This window comes from Sprattus sprattus, assembly GCF_963457725.1.
Source record: "Sprattus sprattus genome assembly, chromosome: 13".
Taxonomy (NCBI): domain Eukaryota; kingdom Metazoa; phylum Chordata; class Actinopteri; order Clupeiformes; family Clupeidae; genus Sprattus; species Sprattus sprattus.
In genome coordinates, this window is record NC_137911.1 from 20,832,250 (window position 1) to 20,853,780 (window position 21,531).

Genomic DNA, 21,531 nt, shown 5'->3' on the forward strand with positions numbered 1-21,531 from the left:
CAAGGTCACCGTATCCGTTTCAGAGCTAGTCTACCTGAGAGTGGGGCCTTGGTTATATAGGGATGTCCCAGTCCTCTCGACTGTACAACGACTCAACCCTTACACTTCAGCACAAAGCCACTGCACTGCTTGCAAACAACCTTCAGCAAAAAAAAAAAAAAACCTCTGGAGCTTACAACACTGTTTAAATGTACTCAGCTGAAAAATATATATTTTTTACTCTGCAAGCCTCGAAAAAAAAAAATCATTCTCTTTTAACTAACGCAATCTCATCTAGTATGAGTCGGCATATTCAGGAGCGTGGAAGTCACTTCTGTCAGAACTGATACACAGAGTGTGTGTATGTAAAGCTCTGGTGTGTGACAGCTGGTAGTATTCCCAACCGTCTTACCATTTTTTTCCACTACTCCAAGATCATAATAAGAAAAGGAACAGTCAGTGAGATAGATCACGAGAGAGTGGTGTTAACAACACAGGAATTTCCTTAAAAGGGAAGAGACCAAAATGTAAATAAAACAAAAGGAAAAGAAATCATGCATTGGGTTTGCTCTAAATAGAGACAGAAGGAAAAAAAATCCATAGTTTTTTTTCTTATTTTCTTTCTTGTGTAATCAATGATCAGTCCCAGTGCTGTAGGGGGTGGGGTGGGTGAAGGTGTGGGGGGATTATTTGACGAGCCTCTTGGCCACGTCGCCATAGGCGATCTCAATTTCTTTGTCGCTGGGGCAGGTGTTGGTGAACTCCTCACGGGAGTAGGCATTGCCCAGGTACTTCCAGATGCCCATCATCTCCTTGGGAATATCAAAGCCGCGGTACTTCTTGGCCACAACCTGCAAGGCAAAAACTCATTGTTGGTTTCAGGTAAAAACGGCATGGCAATTTACACACACACACACACACACACACACACACACACACACACACACGTCACTTCTCGTAATACCCTGTTATGGACAGATATCTTTTTCATTTGACCACATTAGATGTACAAATGCTCCAAAAACCACATGTAAATGGGATTACTGGATTGGATTATTTCGTTTTCCTTCTATGTGCAAAGATTGTACTACACTTGGCAAATTGCCAAACAATATAAGTATTGGACTAGACATAAATCCTAGTTGATCACTATGACCTCATAAACAATCAGTTTCTCTTGGATGTACCTTGACAATATGAAGCTTGGGGAGCAGGTTGCAGTCAGCTAGGGTCATGTCGTCCCCGTCCAGGAACTTGCGACTGGACACCTTGACATCGTCCATGCTGTTGTGGTCGATCTCGTCAGGCAGTGGGGAGCGCAGGTACTCGTCCAGCTTCTGCAGGGTCTTCAGCAGACCTCGCTCCAGACCTTAAAACCACCACACAAAACAGAACGTGTTTGATTGCATCGAGATATTTCAGATGTTTCTTTTCCCTGATGAATGCCATGTGTAAGACAAACACACTGGCACATTTAAGGACTGATGAGATGGGCATCACCTAAATAAATAATAAACTTCCTCAGCAAAGGATGACACTTCCAAGTAATTCCAATTGCTTCCACATGGGGGCAGTACTAGTCTGAACATGAAGATGGAACTACCACGTTCAAGATGTGCATGTCTTTATAAGAAACACCTTCTGAGTGTGCTTGCAGACTGGAGGCCCGGTCAGGTTCATTTGCTCTGTGTCGTGTCAAAGAAATGTGTCAGTCACCATGTGTACACAAGTGTCTCCTTATCTGTCTGTCTGCCTGAATGTCTAAAGTAAAGCAGCAGAGCTGTGTTTGCCTTCACTGTTTACTTTCACTGTGCCAGGCTAAACGCGGCCTGTCTAAGCTGACCACGGTGTTTCACAAACCAGCTTATGTGAGGGCACACTGGGCAGCTTTTTGAACGATTAGCCTACATGATTACACAGATTTAAAGTGGGATTTTTTTTTGTCCCTTTCCTGTGCCAAAATAACAAATGTATGTTAATTGGACCTTTTGCTTGGCTGAGTAAATGTGGAACTAGAAGTTACGGCAGCTTATACAATGGGCCCCTCTGTGGAGAGGGTAAACGGCTGGGGTAAACATGCGGGACAGGGTGAAGCAGGGGCAGGACCCGGGCGATTGGCAGCTGGCGCAGAGCAGAGATAGGGAAACCGGGGAGATGTGATTGTGTGTGTGTGTGTGTTAGGGAGACGGAAGGAAACATAGACAGAGAGAGAGATGGATATACGATAGAAGTTGCGTCATCCATCCTGTCAGCACAATTATGTCACTTTCGGTCACCTCATGACTGAGTATGAATTATAAATCTAAACATTTGCCCCTCACTCCCCATATGTTGAATAAAAGTAAAGACACATTTCTGCCCTTATAATCCCTCCCACCATGAAGTCCTTAGTACTGTGGCCTGTGATGCTGTGGGCTCGTAACCTGACAGCGGTTCAGAGCTCAGTGGAAGGGTAGCTAATTTTTAAGAATCAGTCAAAGACTGAGACTCACCTTCATTGGTATCAGGTTTGGAGTTTTTGATGAAAGCTGAAAATTTGGCAAAGATATCCATCCCTGTTGTGTTGGACTCAGGGTGGCGGGCTCCAAGTTTGGCATACCTTAACGAGACAGAAACATGTACTAAGAAAAACATCCCATTTAAAATCATAGATAATGCTACAGTTATAACACTTGTTATGACACCTTCTCCTAACTGTTTTGTTGTTGATTTCCATTCTATAAACCTGCAGGCATCTAGCACGCTATTCTCCTGATTGACTCAGGGCAGAGTAAGGGCTGAAACACACCAAACGCGTTTCTAAAGACGCATACACTTCAAAAACAACTTGGCAAAGTGCGGCGGCAAAACAGCCGCAGGCGCACCAGGCTGTTTTGCCGGGCGCCTATGAAGCAGAGCTGCGTGCGCAACCTGCCTGGGCAGAGTGTGACATTGATGAGCAGTGCAGCTCTGTGCCTTGCTCTAAAAAAAATGAGAATATTTCAACTTTTAAGCAAACCTAAAACACGCAGTGGATAAAAGGCGCACACAAAAGACGCCGTACCATAGGAACCAATGGTTTTGCTAGCGTCACGTTTTTAGAAACGCTTTTGGTGTGTTTCAGCCCTAAAGGTGTATATTGTGAACAGTGCCTGTGCTTTGCAGGCATGATCACCTTCCTACACTTGCACTGGCACTCTATGGTCTCACGAGCGGCCCAGGAGGGAGACAAACGGGTCTTCCTAACCTGTGGTTACCAGGTTACAGAGCTAAACCAGTAGGCTTGACACCATTTGTTTCAGCAACGAAACAGCGCTATGCTACCTTCACTCACACATTGGTAGTCAGCGTGCTGTGTCGCTCAGTATTTGCATGACATGGACCTATAGCCTACTTTTGCTCTGCCTAGTTGGTTATGCAAAGGTCACTCATCTCTTGTCGCTGTAAATCGCCAAACCTCATTGAAAATGAACGGCAGCTGGTCACTTTGTCCCTATCCTGTGTGGCCAATGGGCCAGAGGTCTCCTCCAACTCCGCGACAGAAACAACTTATGAAAGCTCATAGAGGCTTTTTTGGTTGATCCCACACTCACTTGGGGGGGCTGAGGACATCCTCCAGGAACTCCTCGATCTTGTTGACGTCCGTCTTGACCTCTCCGTTGTAGGTGATGAAGGGCGGATGTGTGCCCGGGGCCAGGTTCTGCAGGTCTGCTGGTTTCCTGCGGAAGAGCCAAACGGCACAACACAGTCACATACTAAACCTGTGCACTGTGGACAGGCGTAGAGTTGTCGGCCTCCATCTCCCCAAAGCACATCAACTTATTTGCATAAAGACGGTATGAAGAATGATTTGCCTAATTACAATGAACAGAAAGATTAAGCCACAGTCTCAACATCAAGGTGAAATTACCATGGTCTGCTCTGTGTTTGTGTGTGTGTGTCTGTATAAAATAAATGTCATCAGTGCACTTTGGATGCTGTATCTGCCATGCCATCACTGCACTTTGGCTGACAAAATCCTAACGAGCGCTTACACGCTCTGTAAAATCAACAAGCAATTAGGCAGGTGAGACATGTTCCACTTCTGGTTTTGATCAGCCCTGTGTTTATTGTGCAGGGTGGCAGAGCTAGAGCAGGGCCCCCTGCAGAACAAAGCCTCACCGCGCCCGTGCCACACTGGAGCTTTCCAGACCACTCCGGGCCGCTCAAAGCCAGCTCACCATACTGCTCTGCTCTTTCAGCATGGGTCATGTGAGTGAGTATATGTTTGTGTTTGTGGGTGTGGGTATGTGTGTGTGTGCGTGTATCCGACAGAGGGGGAAAGAGTGTATGTGCGCATGTATGTCTGTGTGTGTGTTAGTTCTATTGTGCCTCAGGACCTTGAATGTGTACATCATGTTCCAGATGTCTCACATTGGCTAGAGATGGTTGTGTGCAGTGCCTAATGACAATACGATGAAAGGCCTTCAACACAAAGCTTCTCTTACCTCCCCCTCACGCTAGCCTACCAGAGGGAAAACACTGAACTATGTATCCACTATGCTTTGTTAATCACCAATACAGATCCCATTCTGCAATAGAAACTCTTGAAAGCAGCCTATATATCCATACAGTTATTGTGCAACATTAAGAAGGTTATGGCAAGTTCTAAAAGTAAACAATCACAGTATTCAAAGAGCATTGTGTTGGCCATGCTCATTTCCTAAATTGGTTCAGTTGGTGCCAAATACAGTTTTGATCCCCTTCAAGAACCCCTGTCTGGGACAAAATGATTGTACCAACCGGTTGTTGGGCAGAAAACAACAGGAAGTGACCTAAACTCTTTGGCATGGCCACAGGAAGCACCCCCCCCCCCCCACACACACACACACACACACAACCCTGCTTCAGGGCTTAAGAAGGGAGATATGGGTTGGAGGATGAGGACATGGGACCAATTATTAAACTGCCATTCCCCTCGGGGAGCAAAGACTGCAGCACCATGCTGAGTTAACCAAATCCTCATGGACGAAGCACACACACACACACACACACACACGAAAAGTGATGAGCAAAAAGAAAAACAGGTTTAAGATTCTGTTTGTCATAAATCGCCTATTGTACACAGAGCAGTTGATGTATTAACTTTCTTCATATCTCTGTTCAGTCCCGAATGAGTCAGTTGGTGTCCCGCCTGGAGCTTTCACAACACTGAGCAGTCGCTGCTTTCCCTTTCCACTTTGGGCTGATAAATTGAGATACAACTGAACAGTGTCGCTTTTGTCTGCCATATTCCACTTAGTGGTGGGGATGGAGATCTTATGTGGAAAAAAGTGGAGGTCTCAACTGGAAAACAAGCTGATCTGTATGTGCTACTGTGGCTAGAAGAACAAAGAGATGTTTGAGAGGAGAAACAGAAGACCGCTCTTAGGCAGAGGGAGGCGGGAACTGTCTTTTCCAAACCCCTCTCAGCATTCCTTCAGTTCGACTAGTGCCCCTCTCTGACTAAAAGGAGAAACAATGTCATATTCTAACTTTACATTGAACTTTTTTTTAGGACACATTCATCCATGTTTTTTTATTTGTTCTTGCCTTCCAGGATATGAGGAGCTCAACAATACATTCAGTGTTTCTTGTTTTTGGTAACGTTTTCAGCTTTGTCTAGGGAGCTATTTTTAGAGACTTTAAAGATTCTCCTAACTTCAGGTTTGGAAGCTTGGAAGAGGTAAACCAGAAAGCATTTAAATGACGCATCAGCAGGGAATCTTAATAGCTGGTTAAGGAGCGTGGAGAGAAACTGAGCAACAACAGATTTTGGGTTAAAATTGTTTAACTGAGATTCTCTCTTGAGTTGGAAGAAGTTTAAAGAATCACTTTAAATAAATAAGTATGTTTTTTTTTCTCCAACGTGTTTATTTCCTTGATCTCTCTGAGCTAAGAAAGGTCATGGGAAAAGCAGATGAGCCGTTCCAGTGGTGGGGAGCGGTTTGAGGTGGGCCTGATGCAGGGTCTGAGCTCAGCCACTCAGGGCTGTGAGGAGGGGCTGGCAGAGCTGCTGCAGGAAGCACTCACAGGGAGGAGGGAGGACGTGAGGAATCCCAGAGCTGGGGGAGCCTGGAGATATTTAGGGAGCTGGGCGAGAGACTCAGCCATCTTGTATTCTGGGGCGTGAGGACCCTGCGTCGTGGAAATGAGGTGGGGGGGTTTGGTGCGGGGTGGAAATGCGCAGGGAAAGATTGGCTCACCTCTTCAGGTCCACTGTGGTGACGTTGAAGACCACGCCCTTGAGCCACAAGATCATGAAGAGGCGCTGGGAGAAGGGGCAGTTGCCGATGCTCTCGCCATCACTTCCCGCCTGAGAGAACCACAGAAGAAAAAAAAGACAGAGTGAGATTATGCAACACATCATCAACAAACGTACCATGCTAGAAACAATTACTGTAATAACTTTGGGTGTGGCAGAGGAAAAAACATGAAGATAGAGTGCTACGCCCGGTGCAACATGTAATTTAACTGGACCACATCAAGTCAAATATGGAAGATGCAGAAAATATACTTTTTCATTTGTTTGCTATGACATGCCGCAAGTTCACATTCATGTTTATGCTATCATGCATTCATTTGTCCTCCAAAGCAAAACTGAAGACACTGAAGTAGAAATCTAATTTTGAACAAAAGTGTCTGCTACATAATTGAAACTTGGACCTGAAATCAGCCATAATGCTTTAGCAACAGTGAGTCCACAGCGCTTTCTAGATGCAGTGACTGCCGACAATCAGGCCGGGCCTTGATCTGCTTTTCTTGAGACAGTGTTTCATTCACACTCACTTGAAAGGCCAGCTCTCAAGAGAGCTCACTAGCAGCTGACCTTCATCCCCAGCCATGGTGGCCATTAATTCCCACTCAGATGTAACGGAACGCCTCGTGGTGCCCTTAGACGGGACAACAGATACGTGCTTAGTGGCTCCCAGTGTTCAACCAGAGCCGAAACAAAGTTTTGGATGTGGGGAACATGATCTTTGAAGTGCAAGATTCTTTTTAGTATTTTTTTTTTTAATACAGACAGCAAATGGCTCTCATTGATGCCGTTCCAGTCTCTCATTCTTAGCTGTGCTCACTGACTGGTTCCTCAAGCACACCCCTACAGATTCTCCACACAAATTCAGTGGATGATTCTGGAACAGATGTGGCCCTGGTCTTGTGTGCCATGTGTTTTGCAGTGCGATGTTCTCAGCGCCATAAATTAAAGGCACTGTCCCAATGCTGCAAAGCAGCAGGCGTGAAATGGATTGCTGAAAACACTCTCTCTCTGCTGTAGAGTGGGAGGCCTAGTCTGGGAGGCCTAGTCTGGCTCTGCCTGCCTACTGCTCCCAGTTCAGTTTTCGCTGAGATCTTAGTCTGGAACTGATGTTTGCAAGATGAAATGACGGGCCATACTGAGGGGCCCACCAATCAGCGACGAAATGTAGTCAAGAGCTAGATGAAGAGATACAAACAGTAATAGCAACGCTAGAAAACATTGAAGAATTGAAGCTGGAGCACAATTATTACTTGAGAACAAAGGCATTGTTGCATTACTGCCAACAGGGTTTGGGAAAAGGCTAATATATCATCTTGCATCATTTGTGGCAAAGCAGGAAGTAAAACAATCCCATAGTGATCAATGCTGATCCATTGGTGATCAGAAATGTAAGGTGTGTGACAACACCCTTTTTGCACACTGTGATTCCAGAAATGTACTACAAAATTTTAATACAGCTAATTAGTCAGTCATGTATCCTGAAGAGGGGCAGAATTCCTCCTGCAAAATTGACCTAGCAATGGCATTCAGCTCTGAAGGTCACAGCAGCTGCGCTCTGAGGGCTGGAGTCAGCAAGGCCACCCTCACATTCCTTCCTCCGTATCTCAAATATGCACTCATAATATGGGCTTGGTGTGATCTCAGGCCGAAGACTCCTCTCCTCCTCCTCCTTCTCCTATTCGAGTGTCTGCAATGTGTGAGTGTCTCAGGGGAGTTGCCCCGCAGTAGACACGGGCTGAGTCTATTAACCGAGTTATTAACGAACTAATTAAATCAGCATTCCTGTGCGTTCCACCAGCAGCACCGTTGGGCCAGACTAACGCAAAGGAGCAGTTGCATGACTCAGCGAGATGGGAACGGATTTCTACCTCAAGGACAGAATTCTAAAATAATCTGTTAAAGGGATGGAACACAGGAATAAACACCTACAAAATCTCTACATTAAATCACATTGGTGTCTGTGCTTCACATGAATAGGTGGGCGGAAACCTGCTCTGGATAATTCTGATTTGTGCTTTAATTTAACCATCACACAATAAAACCCGGCATCTGGGTCTGCATTTCCTCCTGGTGAATGGGGGCTTTGTTCCTGATGTTCCCTCTCTCCCTCCCTCTCAGCCCCCCTGCTGGTGTGGACAAACCTGCTGGGGTACGCCCCCTGTTGTGCTCAAGCTGTTTACCGTGTCTGAACCTCCATTACAAGACTTTTCTGTGTGACTAGCTCTCCTTGGAGAAGCCCTAATTAAAGCCGCTTCTGTCCTCTTAAAGCTCCTCCTCATGAAATGTTCAGTTCTTGATCTGTCTGAGGCACATGACATTTAATCTTAGAGTTGCTATTTTTATCGGGAGAGCATGATAATGAGTTGGTCGGTGTCTTTTTGCAGACCTCTCCTCCCAACACACACACACACACGCCGTGAATCACAGACAAGCAGGAGGGGAGTTTGTCTGACGGCGACGCGGGAACAGTTCCCATGGCGATGGACGGATCTGTCTACGACACCGCTGGCCGCATCTCAAAGGAGACAAAAGAGAAAAGAACAGAACAGGATCACAAAGGCGACCAGAAGGGTCGGTGTGCGCACGCGCACACACACACACACACACACACCGACATCTGACAGAGCCTGTAGCATCACCTGATTATATGCCAGGCGCTCTGCCTCCACCACTGCAGGCTGATATGGAGCTCCCGGCAGGCGTGCTCTTGGCTTGCTATATTTAGGCAAACACAAAGGAGGTCCCGGCTGTTTAAGAGGCAGACAGACATGGTGTGCAGACAAGGCTCCGGTAATGGCTGCTGTCTTGGCACTGGCTATTTCCTCCCAGCATCGGCGCTGATAATCGAAGCACATACACAGGCCTCGGGCCCCAGGAGCTCACAGCTGCGGCTGCCGCAGGATGGAGGGAAGGGGGAAGTGGAGGAGAGATCCAGAGAGAGGAACTGGGAGGGAGATTTCAAAGAGCTACGATAAGGAACAGGGAGGAGAGAAGAGGGAGAAACTGTACTAAAAGATACAGGGTTGGATGGAAGGCTAGATAAAACTGGCTGGCACAGGAAAACCCCCAAAAAAATGTGAAGGAGAGGAAGAGACAGAATTAACAATGGAATGGAGGGAACTAAATATTAAGAGAAAGCAGAATCAGAAAAAGAGCGAGAGCTGGGACAAAGGGGAGTCGCAAGCACAGGACGGAGTGACCGTGGGAGGGAAATGAGGAGGACAGATAGACAGAGGAACAAGAAACTCCAGGCCACTCCCTCTCTCCATCCCCTGCCACTTCTGGAGAGTCCCCGAGGCTCTGCTCTTCTTCGCCTAGTCATCTTTCCCTCTCTCCCTCCCTCCCTCCCATCCTGTCTCTTTCTCCCCCCCTCCATCGGAGGCCCCCGTGCTGGGTCAGGGGGAAGAAACTATTCCAGAAATGTCTCTGCAGTTGGGGCCGGTACAGCGTGTTGTTTAGATTGGGTGATGATGTCTGTGGAGTGAGCATTTCCTCTGAGACAGCTGTGATCACACGCCGGCTGACTTGAGAGCCTGATGCAACAGTAATGAAACCCTCGCCAAACCAGAGACGACGTTCAAAATAACAGGCTAATGGCTACTCTTTTACTCCTCTATAAAAGTTTTGTAATCTGTTCCCCAACTGTGTCATTTCCCCCTTTTCTTCTGAAATTGTGTCAATTTGCAATTCATGGAAAAACAGAAGAAGTGGCCTTACAGTTAATATAAGTTCCCATCGTTAAAACTGTGCTAAAGTATACCTTAAAATACATCCAAATCCTCAGTCTCTTGCCCTTCTATGTGATTCCAACATTAGTGCGATGGGTTTACCAGACTGAATCACTCTCCCACTGTCTGTTAACAAGCTGTTTTTTTCTCTCAGAAAACTCAAAGCCCTTTCTGTCTTAAAGGGTTGGGGCATTCTTATGTGTAAGGGAGAGCGAGAGGAGGAGAAGGCGAGAGCACTGAGGTCATTCTGTAGGGCGCACTCAGCAAACACACAGGGAGGAAAAACAGCATAGTGCTCTTTTAGTGTGCTACCGTTACAAAGACGTCATGTTTGCTCAACATAAAAAAGAAAAGAAGAAAAGAACTGCACCACGATACGCGAGCGAACCAATTATTTTTAGGTAGAGCACCTTATATGGTCACAACATCAAGGCCAAATCAGGGAAAATATTGACGAATAAAAAAGGGAAGGAAATCAAGCACTGTTGAGATCAACAGTGACTTCTGAACTGGCAGACTGATGACTGTTAGACTACCAAACCCTTTCGGTCTTCTCCTATGACACACACACACACACACACACACACACACACACACACATGCACACACGCACATACACAAGTGAACTCAATGGTCTGTCTGCTGAATACTAGGCCTTAGAACCAGATTTAATTTCCCGTAAATGGGAGGAGTGTTTAAATACAGTTTGATATATGAACCTCTTCAGGCCACACATGATCTCTCTGCCTCTTTATACATATGTTCCATCTCCCCTTTTCCTCTATGCAACAGACACACAGGCGCACAACTCCCAATGGAGACGGTGACTCATAAAGTAGTCACAGACGTTGCTTCCGGAGAGGAGCTTGGAGCACAATGCAGCTGTGGACTGCCATTCATCAGCAGAGGACACTCTGCACCCAGTCACTGCTGATGACATCACCTGCCCAGTCACAGCTCACACCCCAGACCTCAACCCATCGCATCAGTGATCCTCACCTCGCACCATGGCTGGCGTGACCCAAGTCACTGACGAGGATGAGCCAAGGTGGAGATCAGTCCTGTCAGCAGATGAGTGAGATGATTGCTGAGAGTGTCGTGTATTGGCCACAGTGACCCACAATGCTCGAGCCTAGGCTCTTGTTCTCCATTACTGACAGATAATGGCTGACAAGAGTTGCATTGTGTTGCACCCACTTCTCCCGGTTGCCTCACAATCGTTTCCTCAACCACCAGCCAGTGCCAGGGCGGGTGAAGATTCCAGCCTTTCGAACAGGCCCAACGTTTCAGCTTTGCTGGGTAGGGGGGCAGTGGGTGGCAAAGCTTGGGCCCCACCCTCTGAATGGAGGCTATATTTAGCAGCATGATGGCCAAGCCTTTCCTCAGCTCTCAACATTCTCTGAGGGGGAGGCTCAGGTTCAGGCCACAGTATTACCCAAAAAGGAGCTGGTGGTGAGCACAGGCCACTTCTCACACTGCAGCATCAGAGGAATGTCTAGTCAGGCCACACAGAAGAGAGAGGGAAAGTGTGTAAGTGTGTCTGTGAGAGGGGGAGGGAGGGGGGGAGGGGAGAGAAAGAGTGACTGAACAAGAAGTGAGAAAGAAATAAAGAAAGAAAAAAAGAAAGAAAGGGAGAGAGACTGAGGGAGTCTGTGAAGGCACGTGGTATCTCTGCATGTAACCATGGGGAGAGACACATCGTGAAGAACATCACACCCTGCCACGGGCCCTGACTCAGGCAGGCGTCAGCTTGTGGAAACCACGCGTCCACTCCCACCCAAAAACCTACCAGGGAGGAGCAACACCAGATATGGCTACAACTGACCCGTCTTTCACGTAGCACAGCCCTGACCTTACTGCCATTAGTTTCCCAAACTGCTGTGTAAACACAGTGGAAGTTATATCCAAATGGTTTTCAGGCTCTAAGCCTTGCCAATTTGAGCAGCTTTGCAAATCACCCATAACAAACAAATGCAATGGGACAGTCAACAAAATCCCCTGTGCCAGGTCTTACTGTGGCAAGGGTGGAGGCTATATTTTGAAAGAGGGTCAGAGGAGGGATTGACCTGGTTTTATATCTCAATATCTACAATTAGATAGTGTGGGTTCACAAAGCTATAAAAGAATATACACAGGAATGTGAATGCAGATGGTAATCACAACCATGAGCCATACTGGGACACACAGACCTGGGCATGGTCCTGGTTAGCATGGGGGATGCAAACGTTAAGGTTTAGGAACGTGGTGGTCATTGTTGTCTATGAGCGGTGTCTACATTCTGGCTATCCAGTGCAAATACTGGAGTATTTCTAAAAGATTATATTCCTGGCCAAAGTTTCAGAGAAACCAGAGGGCATCGTCTGAGGAATGAAAAGGGAGGCTGTATTCGACTCAGACAAATATTAGCCAAACATCCAGGAATGAGAGGTGATGAAATAAGTAAATGTTGAAAAGGTCAAATATGTATTGGCACAAGCTTAAGATAAAACGTTATTGTTCTCACAGTGAAAAGCCTCAAACTAAATAAAAGACAGCATATAAAACAACAACAATCGTTCAGGGGGAGACAAAAAAACAAATATTAGCCTAAAACTGAGTGAATCGAATGAGACATTTCTCCAGTTACTTACTTCGTCTGATGCTCAAACAACACACTCTAGACCAATGAGCAAGAATCACATGCTGGATAACTCCCCAACTTCCTCATCTCTCCACACACACACAAATACAGACACACGTCTTAACTTCAACAGATCAGAAAGTCATGACGCAAACACTGAATGCAAAAACATAACCAAACTGTTAACTGACATTTACAATCAACGTGTACAACCAATCGGCCTGAAAAAACCCTGATGTCTAGCCCAACCACCCTTGGCACAAACTGTGGCATGGGGCATTTGTGGCGAGACAAAAACATCAGTTATATACCTGTTTGAAGTCAAGTAGTGGGGGGATGTATACTGATTATACAGATTATATTATATCATGTCATGTCAGATGACAGATTCACTGAACAGCTTTAGCATCACAATAATGTTTGTCAATACCAGACAAATCAGGTTTAAATATATGGTGACAGCCACAATGGCAAATATCTGAGGTCAAAGTCAAGGCCCTTCTTCTCCACTGCTGTAAGGAACAGGTTACTGTACTTACCCTAAAGCTCACCTGCCCTGTTACTCAATTTAACCACAGGTATAAAACCTTCAGGTAACAGGAGATGAGTGGACGGTGTTGTGGAGGATCATGTTGCAGTGTGCACAGGGCAGGCTACAAGCGCCCTGTAATTACGCAGACACAGCAGACATCTTCTAGCTATAAAGACGTGCTGTCAGACGAATCAATACATTGAGTTACTGTGTGTAGTGATTCATAAAGCCCCCCCACACTCCACACTAATGCATTCTGACACAATCAACTGGTACGGCTTTTGTCAATGTTGGTATTCTTCGGAGCCACACAATGGTTCTGAGGTGGGAGAATTCCAAGATTTAAAGACTGGAAAGGTGGCAAGTCATCAGTATGAAGGTCAACCACTATCACCATAAAAAAGAGGGAGCAGGTCTCGACTGCTTGTAAATCTGACAAGGACATGGTTAGCTATTGTGGCAGCTCAAGTGACAGCGGAAGAGTGCATTCCGTCATCTTGAGTAAAGAGAGGGATCACATGAAAAGCTCAGGACCTGATTGAGAGACTGCACTGAGTGCAAGCAAGTTGCAAACGCTCCCTGTGCCATTTACGATGTCCAACATGAGTAAGGCGTTGACCACTGAGAGGGCTTTCACACAGGAAAGGGAAAGCTTAGAGCTGTGCAAAAATCAGATGATAGAAATCCCCATTCTCCGATAAGCCCCCCATTTACAGGCTTCTTTGCCCGCGGGGACACAGGTTTAAGTCTGGCCTGCTGGCGTTTCCCAGTCCTCTCCCCACCTCTTCTCCGCCTCCCTTCCGGTCATAACACTTCACTGCCCTGTCCAAATAAAGGCATCAAGAAGCCCAAAATAAATTTAATCCCCATTCCGAGGACAAGCTAGTTTTAGTTGATCATTTTGGGTTCTCTGACAGACCCATCAATGAGTTTGTGTTAGGCTGTTCATCACAGTAAGATAGCCTATATCTCAGAGCTGAATCCGTTTGGAAGGATCCATGTTTGAAGGGATCCCACCAACTCAGAGCAAAACGCAATGTGTAACAAGCAACGCATAGTGAAACCAACCAACCAACCCTTGTTTTAAAGTCACCCTTTTTTTTGCTCTCTCTCCCCTGACTCAATTAAAACTTTAACTATTCCATCTCAGTCTGTTCTAATGTTGATTTAAGCTGGGGTCATTTCCCGTCATTGGTTCTACAAGAAATGCCTCATTTGTAGCCTACCCAGCTTCCCAGGAAGAAGTACAAGAGAGGGGGAGAGTCATTTTTCCTGAGTGAGCTAGAGACATTTTTCAGTGGAAGACATGGCTTAACTCTGACTCATAAGGATAACAGCATGATACAGATGAGTATACACTAAATCAGCCAACAGTGTCATTTGGTTGGTTTTTCGTTGGTCAACACTGATCTTGTTTCCAAGAATGTGCCCATATGGTTGTGTTTAATATTCTCTTAAAATAAAGGGCTACCATGTACAGTGCCACTTGAAAGTATGTGAACCCCTTGAGCACTTAAGCGTTTTCTGTTGTTTTACCATGATTTTTCATTTTTTTATCACCAATTTTCCATAGAGGAAATGTCAGGTTTATGTTTATCATTTGCATGTACTTGTTTAGAGGAAATTGTTTGAGTAGCCGAAAAACTACATGAAACATGGAATTAGTCCATTTCAAAAGTAAGTGAACCCCCAGCTGAATTGATAAAGTCAAGCAGGTAACAGATTCAGTGAAACTTATTTGGGTGATTAATTAGTCAATTGAGCAAACCGATCATCTGAGACATCCTTAGAGAAAGGTTTGGGCAACACAGATTAAAAGAGAGAGGAAACCAACCAAACTACTGTAGTGCCAAGGTGTACCCACACAGATCAACAATGCCGAGAGGAAACGAGATATCCGAGAACATCAGGAAGAAGGTACTGACAGCCCATCAATCTTGGGAAAGCTATAAGACCATCTCCAAAAGATTCCAGCTCCATCCATCCATCCAAGACAAATAATTTTGAAATGGAGGGCATTCAACATGACCGCATCTCTGCCTAGAAGTTGATGCCCATCAAGACCATCACCAAGAAGCACCAGAAGAAGAATAAATCAGGTAAAAGTCAACCCACACATCACCTCTAAAGAGTTTCGGACCTCTCTGGCAGCATCTGGGGTAAATGTACATGGGTCTACAATCAGACGAAAATTGTTGGTTTTGATCGTGACAAAATAATTCTATCTCGGACTCATCTGTTTAAAGAAGGGACTTCCAGAAGGCCTTTGGTTTATCCAAGTGGTCTCGGGCAAAGTTGAAACGGGCAGTTTTGTTCTTTCTTGAGAGCAGAGGCTTCCTTCTAGCAACCCGATCATGAATGTTATGTCTATTCAATTTTCGTCTGATTGTAGACCCATGTACATTTACCCCAGATGCTGCCAGAGAGGTCCGAAACTCTTTAGAGGTTATGTGTGGGTTGACTTTTACCTGATTTATTCTTCTTCTGGTGCTTCTTGGTGATGGTCTTGATGGGCGTCCACTTCTAGGCAGAGATGCGGTCATGTTGAATTCCCTCCATTTCTAAATTATTTGTCTTGGATGGATGGATGGAGCTGGAATCTTTTGGAGATGGTCTTATAGCTTTCCCAAGACTGATGGGCTGTCAGAACCTTCTTCCTGATGTTCTCGGATATCTCGTTTCCTTTCGGCATTGTTGATCTGTGTGGGTACACCTTGGCACTACAGTAGTTTGGTTGGTTTCCTCTCTCTTTTAATCTGTGTTGCCCAAACCTTTCCCTAAGGATGTCTCAGATGATCGGTTTGCTTAATTGACTAATTAAGCACCTAAATAAGTTTCACTGAATCTGTTACCTGCTTGACTTTACCAATTCAGCTGGGGGTTCACTTACTTTTGAAATTGACTAATTCCATGTTCCATGTAGTCTTTTGGCTACTCAAACAATTCCCTCTAAAAAAAGTACACGCAAATGATAAACATAAACCTGACATTCCTTCTATGGAAAATTGGTGATGAAAAAAATGAAAAATCATGGTAAAACAACAGAAAACTCCTAAGTGGTCAAGGGGTTCACATACTTTAAAGTGGCACTGTATGTCTTGGGAGGTTTTGTAATTAAGCAAAAGGATGCATTCTATGATGGGTTGAACCCATGCGTGTCAATGACTGCACCCTTGGTCATGAGCCCAATCTTAAACAGCTCTTCCAGGGCACACACACAACAAAGAAGATTCTGAGAAACAGGGAGCCCAGGGCTGCTCTTCCTGTAAGTAGTGGGTCCCTGGGGTAGCAACAAAGTATTTGCAGGCAGAGGACTGCAGGGGAGCTATCCAACAGTCTGGGGTTAGGCACACCTGGGCCCAACCCTTGGAGGTTTCCATATGAATTGAGTCGAAGTTGACACAAATATTGCGGAAGCAAGCCTCTCTGGCATTTTACAGCTGCATACCTCCCTGTGTTCATATCAGTCTGTAAGGGCTATTTCAATCCAAACGTTCCAGAATGTTCCAGAGTCTCAATAAAGTGATGTCACAGGGGCACCAGAAAGGCAAGGCGTTTTACTTTTTGTATGAGAGTTACAGCTACAGCAGACACACATCCTGTCATTAAGTTTGGAATCAACCGAGATCAAAGTGAACAGGACCTCTGTAACTTGCCAGCTGATCCAGTGACTCGTAAACAATTATTAATCTGCCAGTGGATCCACGTGGGTGCAAGGGTTGATTTTAGTGTTTTTTTTTTATCCTGGCTAACTGAGAAAACTGCACAACTCCTACCAATAAAATCCCTCAGTTAGTACAGAGGACCGGGCTCATCCCAGGACCTGATGCAGCAAACAAAACAGTCACCATGGCAATATAGTGAAAGCAGACAAAAGCACTGCAGCCTGCTTCATAGTGGGCAGCGGCCTGGTGAACTCAAGACTCAAGCAGGATTGTGAGTCTGCTTCTTCCACTTCGAGTCACCAGTCATTACAACAGATGCACAGCAGCATTTCTGAAAAGCGAGATCTAGAAATTGGGCCAATTGTGTAGTATTTTGTATAAACAATCTGCCTGGTGTAATACAGCAGACAAGATTGAACCCACATGACTGTAGACAATGAGGGAACAAATTAAACCAGACACTCAAATAGATAGGACATTTTTGGATGTTCTCAGGGCAACTGAGCACACTGGAACTGTTGTCGCTATGTTGGACCCTTTGAACCCCTAATACATCTGGGCCAAACCCATCACCTGTCATCGTTAGGGGTGGATCACAAAGCTCTTGAGGTTTCAACAGTGATAAATCTTATCAAACAAAGATAGAATTTCTCCATAAAAAGGTGTGGAGAGAGGTGTGACAGGAGACGTGGCTGGGGATGGGATGTTGCAATGCTGCAGTCGGGGCTGGTGGCCTATGTGCCTTGTACACTTTATCAGTCACTTCCAGAAGCAGTGGTTTGTTTGGTGCCTATGGCAACATGCAGGCCTGCCTCATTGTCTTAGAGGGGGCCTGTCTGATGTGCTAGAGTGGGAGCAGTGATGAACGACACCCTGGCTACATCAATAATGTAAGTGCCCGTCAGCTTCATAGCCTGAACGGGAGGCAAGGAACACTAGTTATCACACTTTGCTTAAAAGCGCACACTCTCATTCATACACAAACACACAGACTCAGAAAGAAACATAGACCAACACAACACAACACAAAAACACACACGCGCTCCCGGAGAGTGGAAAGAAGAACCAGAGCATACAAGGTGCTGTCAGGTGCTGCTGGCAGCAAGAGGTTGCTCTCTGAGGAAGCTCACTGTCGCTGACTGGCTGCGTCATTTGTCCGCCAAACGCAGCTGATTACATCCAAACTCAAAGCACATTATCAATGCAAAACATACATCCTTTCTCTTTCTTCCTCTCCCTCTCTGGACCTCTGTTCAGGACATCTGTCATCATAGAAATAATGAGCTTATGTATGAAACCAAAAAAGGATTACAAAATAATGCAATTAGGGAAATGCAGTTGAAATCACAACCAACATCGGTTAAACAAACTTTTAAGTAGTCTATTACATACCGCAAAAATACTTCACACGAGAACCACTAATATAAGCTTCATTACCTTCACTAAATCTGTGCACTACCTGGACCTTCATTCCTCAACTAGCAAAGAAGGAATAGCAAACAGCCACTGCAATCCTTGGCCTACAACCACCCGAAGATTGAATCATGAACTGCATTTTACAGCACTAACTACTTGTGCCAAAAGGAAAGCCATCCATAAATCCTATCCTATCCAGTGGCATACTGTTAATAGTTCAACGTTCCTTAAGAGATACTTAATGCAGCGGGGCAGTAACATTTTAGTTTGCTTGCTCCCCTTTTACACCATGTCAGCAAAGTTTGGTCATTCATTTTTTAAACCCGCCACTTTAAGGGGTGAACGAAGGAGAAGAGCACCAAGTACACAGAGGTTCCTGTGATTACAGCATGTAATAGATCTTCTACTTGACTGAAGCCATCAGAGGAATTTTACATGGCTCTGTGATTGCATTGCCACAATAAGCTTGGTTGCCCACTGTGTAGGACTACTTGTGCCCCTCTTTTTCTGGCTCATAATTAAATTCAGCTCCCACCCCCACGCCCCCTTTTACTCCCTCTCCTTCTCCCTCCATGTCATCCTCTGTCCCACCCCCTCTGTCTGTTTTCCCTCTAGGTTTTTCCCGCTCTGCTAAGCAAAAGGGCCCCTGGATAGAAAGCTACAGATCACAAATGGGCAGCAGCCGGTGGTTGGGCTTGCGTCAAGCCCCCTGTACAACACATTTTCCAGATAATGTCCATTATCCTCCTTTGGAAGGGTCAATACATGTTCACTGAAAATAACAAAAAGCTTATCACGCCTTAATAAGACCCTTATGCAGACCAAATAAATTGGTTTCAATTTCACAGGGTAGGGTGAACACCTCAAGGTAGTGCGCAACAATCAAGACAGATCATTTAGATATTATTTGGGCTATGGGCCACAGAACATTTATATTTGAATGTTCTTGGCAAAGATGAAATCCGTTAGGTCATTATCTAGCGAACACAATTGAAACAAACGCGTCTAAATTTGATCTGGACTACCCAGTAGTTTACACCACAGTGTACCACGGTTATACAAAGAAGCAATGCAAGTGAGGTAGGTATCCCAAACCGTATCCTTGGCCGGACGGATATCCTGTCAATGCCTTTGGCTACATTGTTTCGGCAGTGGAGGAAAACGTAGGAAGAAAAAGAAAGTCTACGTTGGGACATAGTTCAATTAAACTTACTACTAGAATTAGTTAAAATCTTGCATAAGGCATCGCGAAGGTAACAGATATTGTATAACCTCTACATTATCATTATCACGAAGCTTTGGGCTGTGGAAGCGTATCCGCCCTGTCTTTGAGGCTGACATTCATAGCCCACATGGCAGCTAAAGGTATCTCCAACAGTGTGCTAATTCTGCAGTTTTACCTTAAGACCCATTTAATAATGTTTAACAGTAAATTGTTTGGGTGGCACCGCACGGGCCAGACCATACATGTATACCCGAATTCAACCAAGTTATCCAAAAACAGCTCTGCATACAAACAAACATCAACGCTAGATACAGCTACATTCAAACCGTTAAGACGTTAAGTTTATAAAACTGAGTACGGTTTCGTACGAATTTCGTTGTCACTGTGTGTGAAGTTTTTTTTTTTTTCATTTTTGCAGTCTATTTTTCCTATTAGGACTAAATTGCATCTGTTTGAGGTAGGATTAATTTGGACGAATCTAGGAATCCTTACCTTTACAAAGAGTTCGATAACGGGTTCGTTTTCGCCCTTCAGTCCGTTCTGGGGTACCGAAAGAGACATTTTTAAGTTAGTTTTAGAAGTTTCCACCGAAACTGGCCTCCTCAGCCAAAGAAAAAAAGGCAACTATTTTCCCAGCAGCAATGTTCTCCGCCTCCCCGTCCGTGCAGCCTTCGGATAACCGTTTTCCCAACCAAGTTGTGATGGCCAGCTGGAACCGTGCAGCAATTCTCACACAAGTCGAGTTTACGCAGCTCGTTCGCCACTGGTGCCGCCTGATACAAAGAAGAGTATTTCCCCGCTTTTCTAGAAGCTCGATATGGCTATCAGTGCATTGTTAAGCCTCCCCGACTCTTTGGTCTTTTACAGTTGCGCTAGACTGGAGAGTATGATGGGACGAGGGAAAAAAAGCAACGGGAATATTTAAAGGCGTGATGTCATCTGGACGGCAAACATAAAAGTGGGCTGGGTTTGAGTGGTCTTGGAGAAGAGAATGCCTGCAGCGCTTCTTACGTTGTGTGACAGAGACGACCAATAGCCGAAGGCCGACTGTCTCATTTGCATCAGTGCAGTTGGTTATGTTAACAGAATTCCATAGAATTTATGTATTTTGTTAATGGGTCCAAATCCTCTCTTCATAAAAGAATCGCGCCTCTTCCACCATTTTACACTTTTTGAAGACTTCTGAGGGCCAATTATTTGGCCAAATGTAACCATCTGGTCATGGGCTAGGCAATTGTAGGCGATGCAAGGGGAACTTCGTCACAGAATGAAAACAAAATAATAATACTTTAACTAGTTCTAACATCATATCCTAAAACTAAGTATGATATTTGCTATATCACACCTGTCAAAACGATTCAAAGTGAACAAGAGAGATTAACTGGTTGTTCTGCTCTAACTGGCTTAACTCAGCTGGCTGGCGTCATCCCTCAGGACCCTGTTCCAACAGGCTCCCATGTGACGCTGGCCCTAGCAACCGTACATAGAGACGTACCGCAGCCCCAGCCTACCTCCGGGAGTATTGCAGCAGGTGCTGCAAAACAAAGCCTTAGTGGCCTTCAATGGTTGAGTCAAGGTTCTGTTCCTACATACACATCTAGTTTTCATAACAGTGTAGGCACACCAACCCTTAATACTATACTTGTTTTAACTCTGAAGTAGTCGCCCTTACGCAAGCACAGTGCCAGTGCACTCATTCGTCCATAGCCCGGGCAGCGACCATGCAGTCCTATGTTGACAGGATGGCTTTCTACCTCCTAAGTGTTCATCTCATCTGAAAATGGCTACAAAGCTAATGGCCAATTTTGGAATCTCCTTTGCACTCTCAAGAGCTCTAAAGCAACACACAATAAAGATGGGGAGACATGCTGTCTGCGCTAGTCCAGTGGCCACAAACCTGATGGAAGTGTAGCTTGTACCATATTAGAAATAAATCAACACTTATGTTTCTCACCAACACTAGAGTCTCACACCGGAATTTAATGGCACCACTGGCACATCCATTTTGCCCATTCAGGTGAAGCCATACTTAAATTTGACATATTTGCCCCTTAATTGATATACTCCCAAGGGCAGAGAGGTAAGGTACAATTAACTACCGTTATTC

General features: G+C 45.3%; 1 protein-coding gene across 1 annotated transcript; it reads right to left on the reverse strand.

The window, feature by feature from the left end:
• Window positions 1-210: 210 nt before the first annotated feature.
• clic4 (chloride intracellular channel 4) lies at window positions 211-20,273 on the reverse strand. Its single transcript, XM_080849580.1, has 6 exons — window positions 19,917-20,273; window positions 6,183-6,292; window positions 3,552-3,677; window positions 2,472-2,578; window positions 1,167-1,348; window positions 211-830 (listed from the first exon to the last, which is right to left on the reverse strand). The coding sequence occupies exons 1-6, from the start codon at window positions 19,983-19,985 to the stop codon at window positions 666-668; spliced, it is 759 nt and encodes a 252-aa protein (XP_080705706.1). The 5' UTR covers window positions 19,986-20,273; the 3' UTR covers window positions 211-665.
• Between the last annotated feature and the right edge of the window lie 1,258 nt (window positions 20,274-21,531).

What these genes read in the sequence shown, in the direction of transcription:
- clic4 (XM_080849580.1), bottom strand. Translation starts at nt 19,985, where the DNA reads ATGTCTCTTTCGGTACCCCAGAACGGACTGAAGGGCGAAAACGAACCC. An exon ending in TTATCGAACTCTTTGTAAAG is followed by an intron (nt 6,293 to 19,916) that starts GTAAGGATTCCT and finishes TGGTTCTCTCAG; the next exon opens with GCGGGAAGTGATGGCGAGAG. An exon ending in CCAAGCTTCATATTGTCAAG is followed by an intron (nt 831 to 1,166) that starts GTACATCCAAGA and finishes TTTGCCTTGCAG; the next exon opens with GTTGTGGCCAAGAAGTACCG.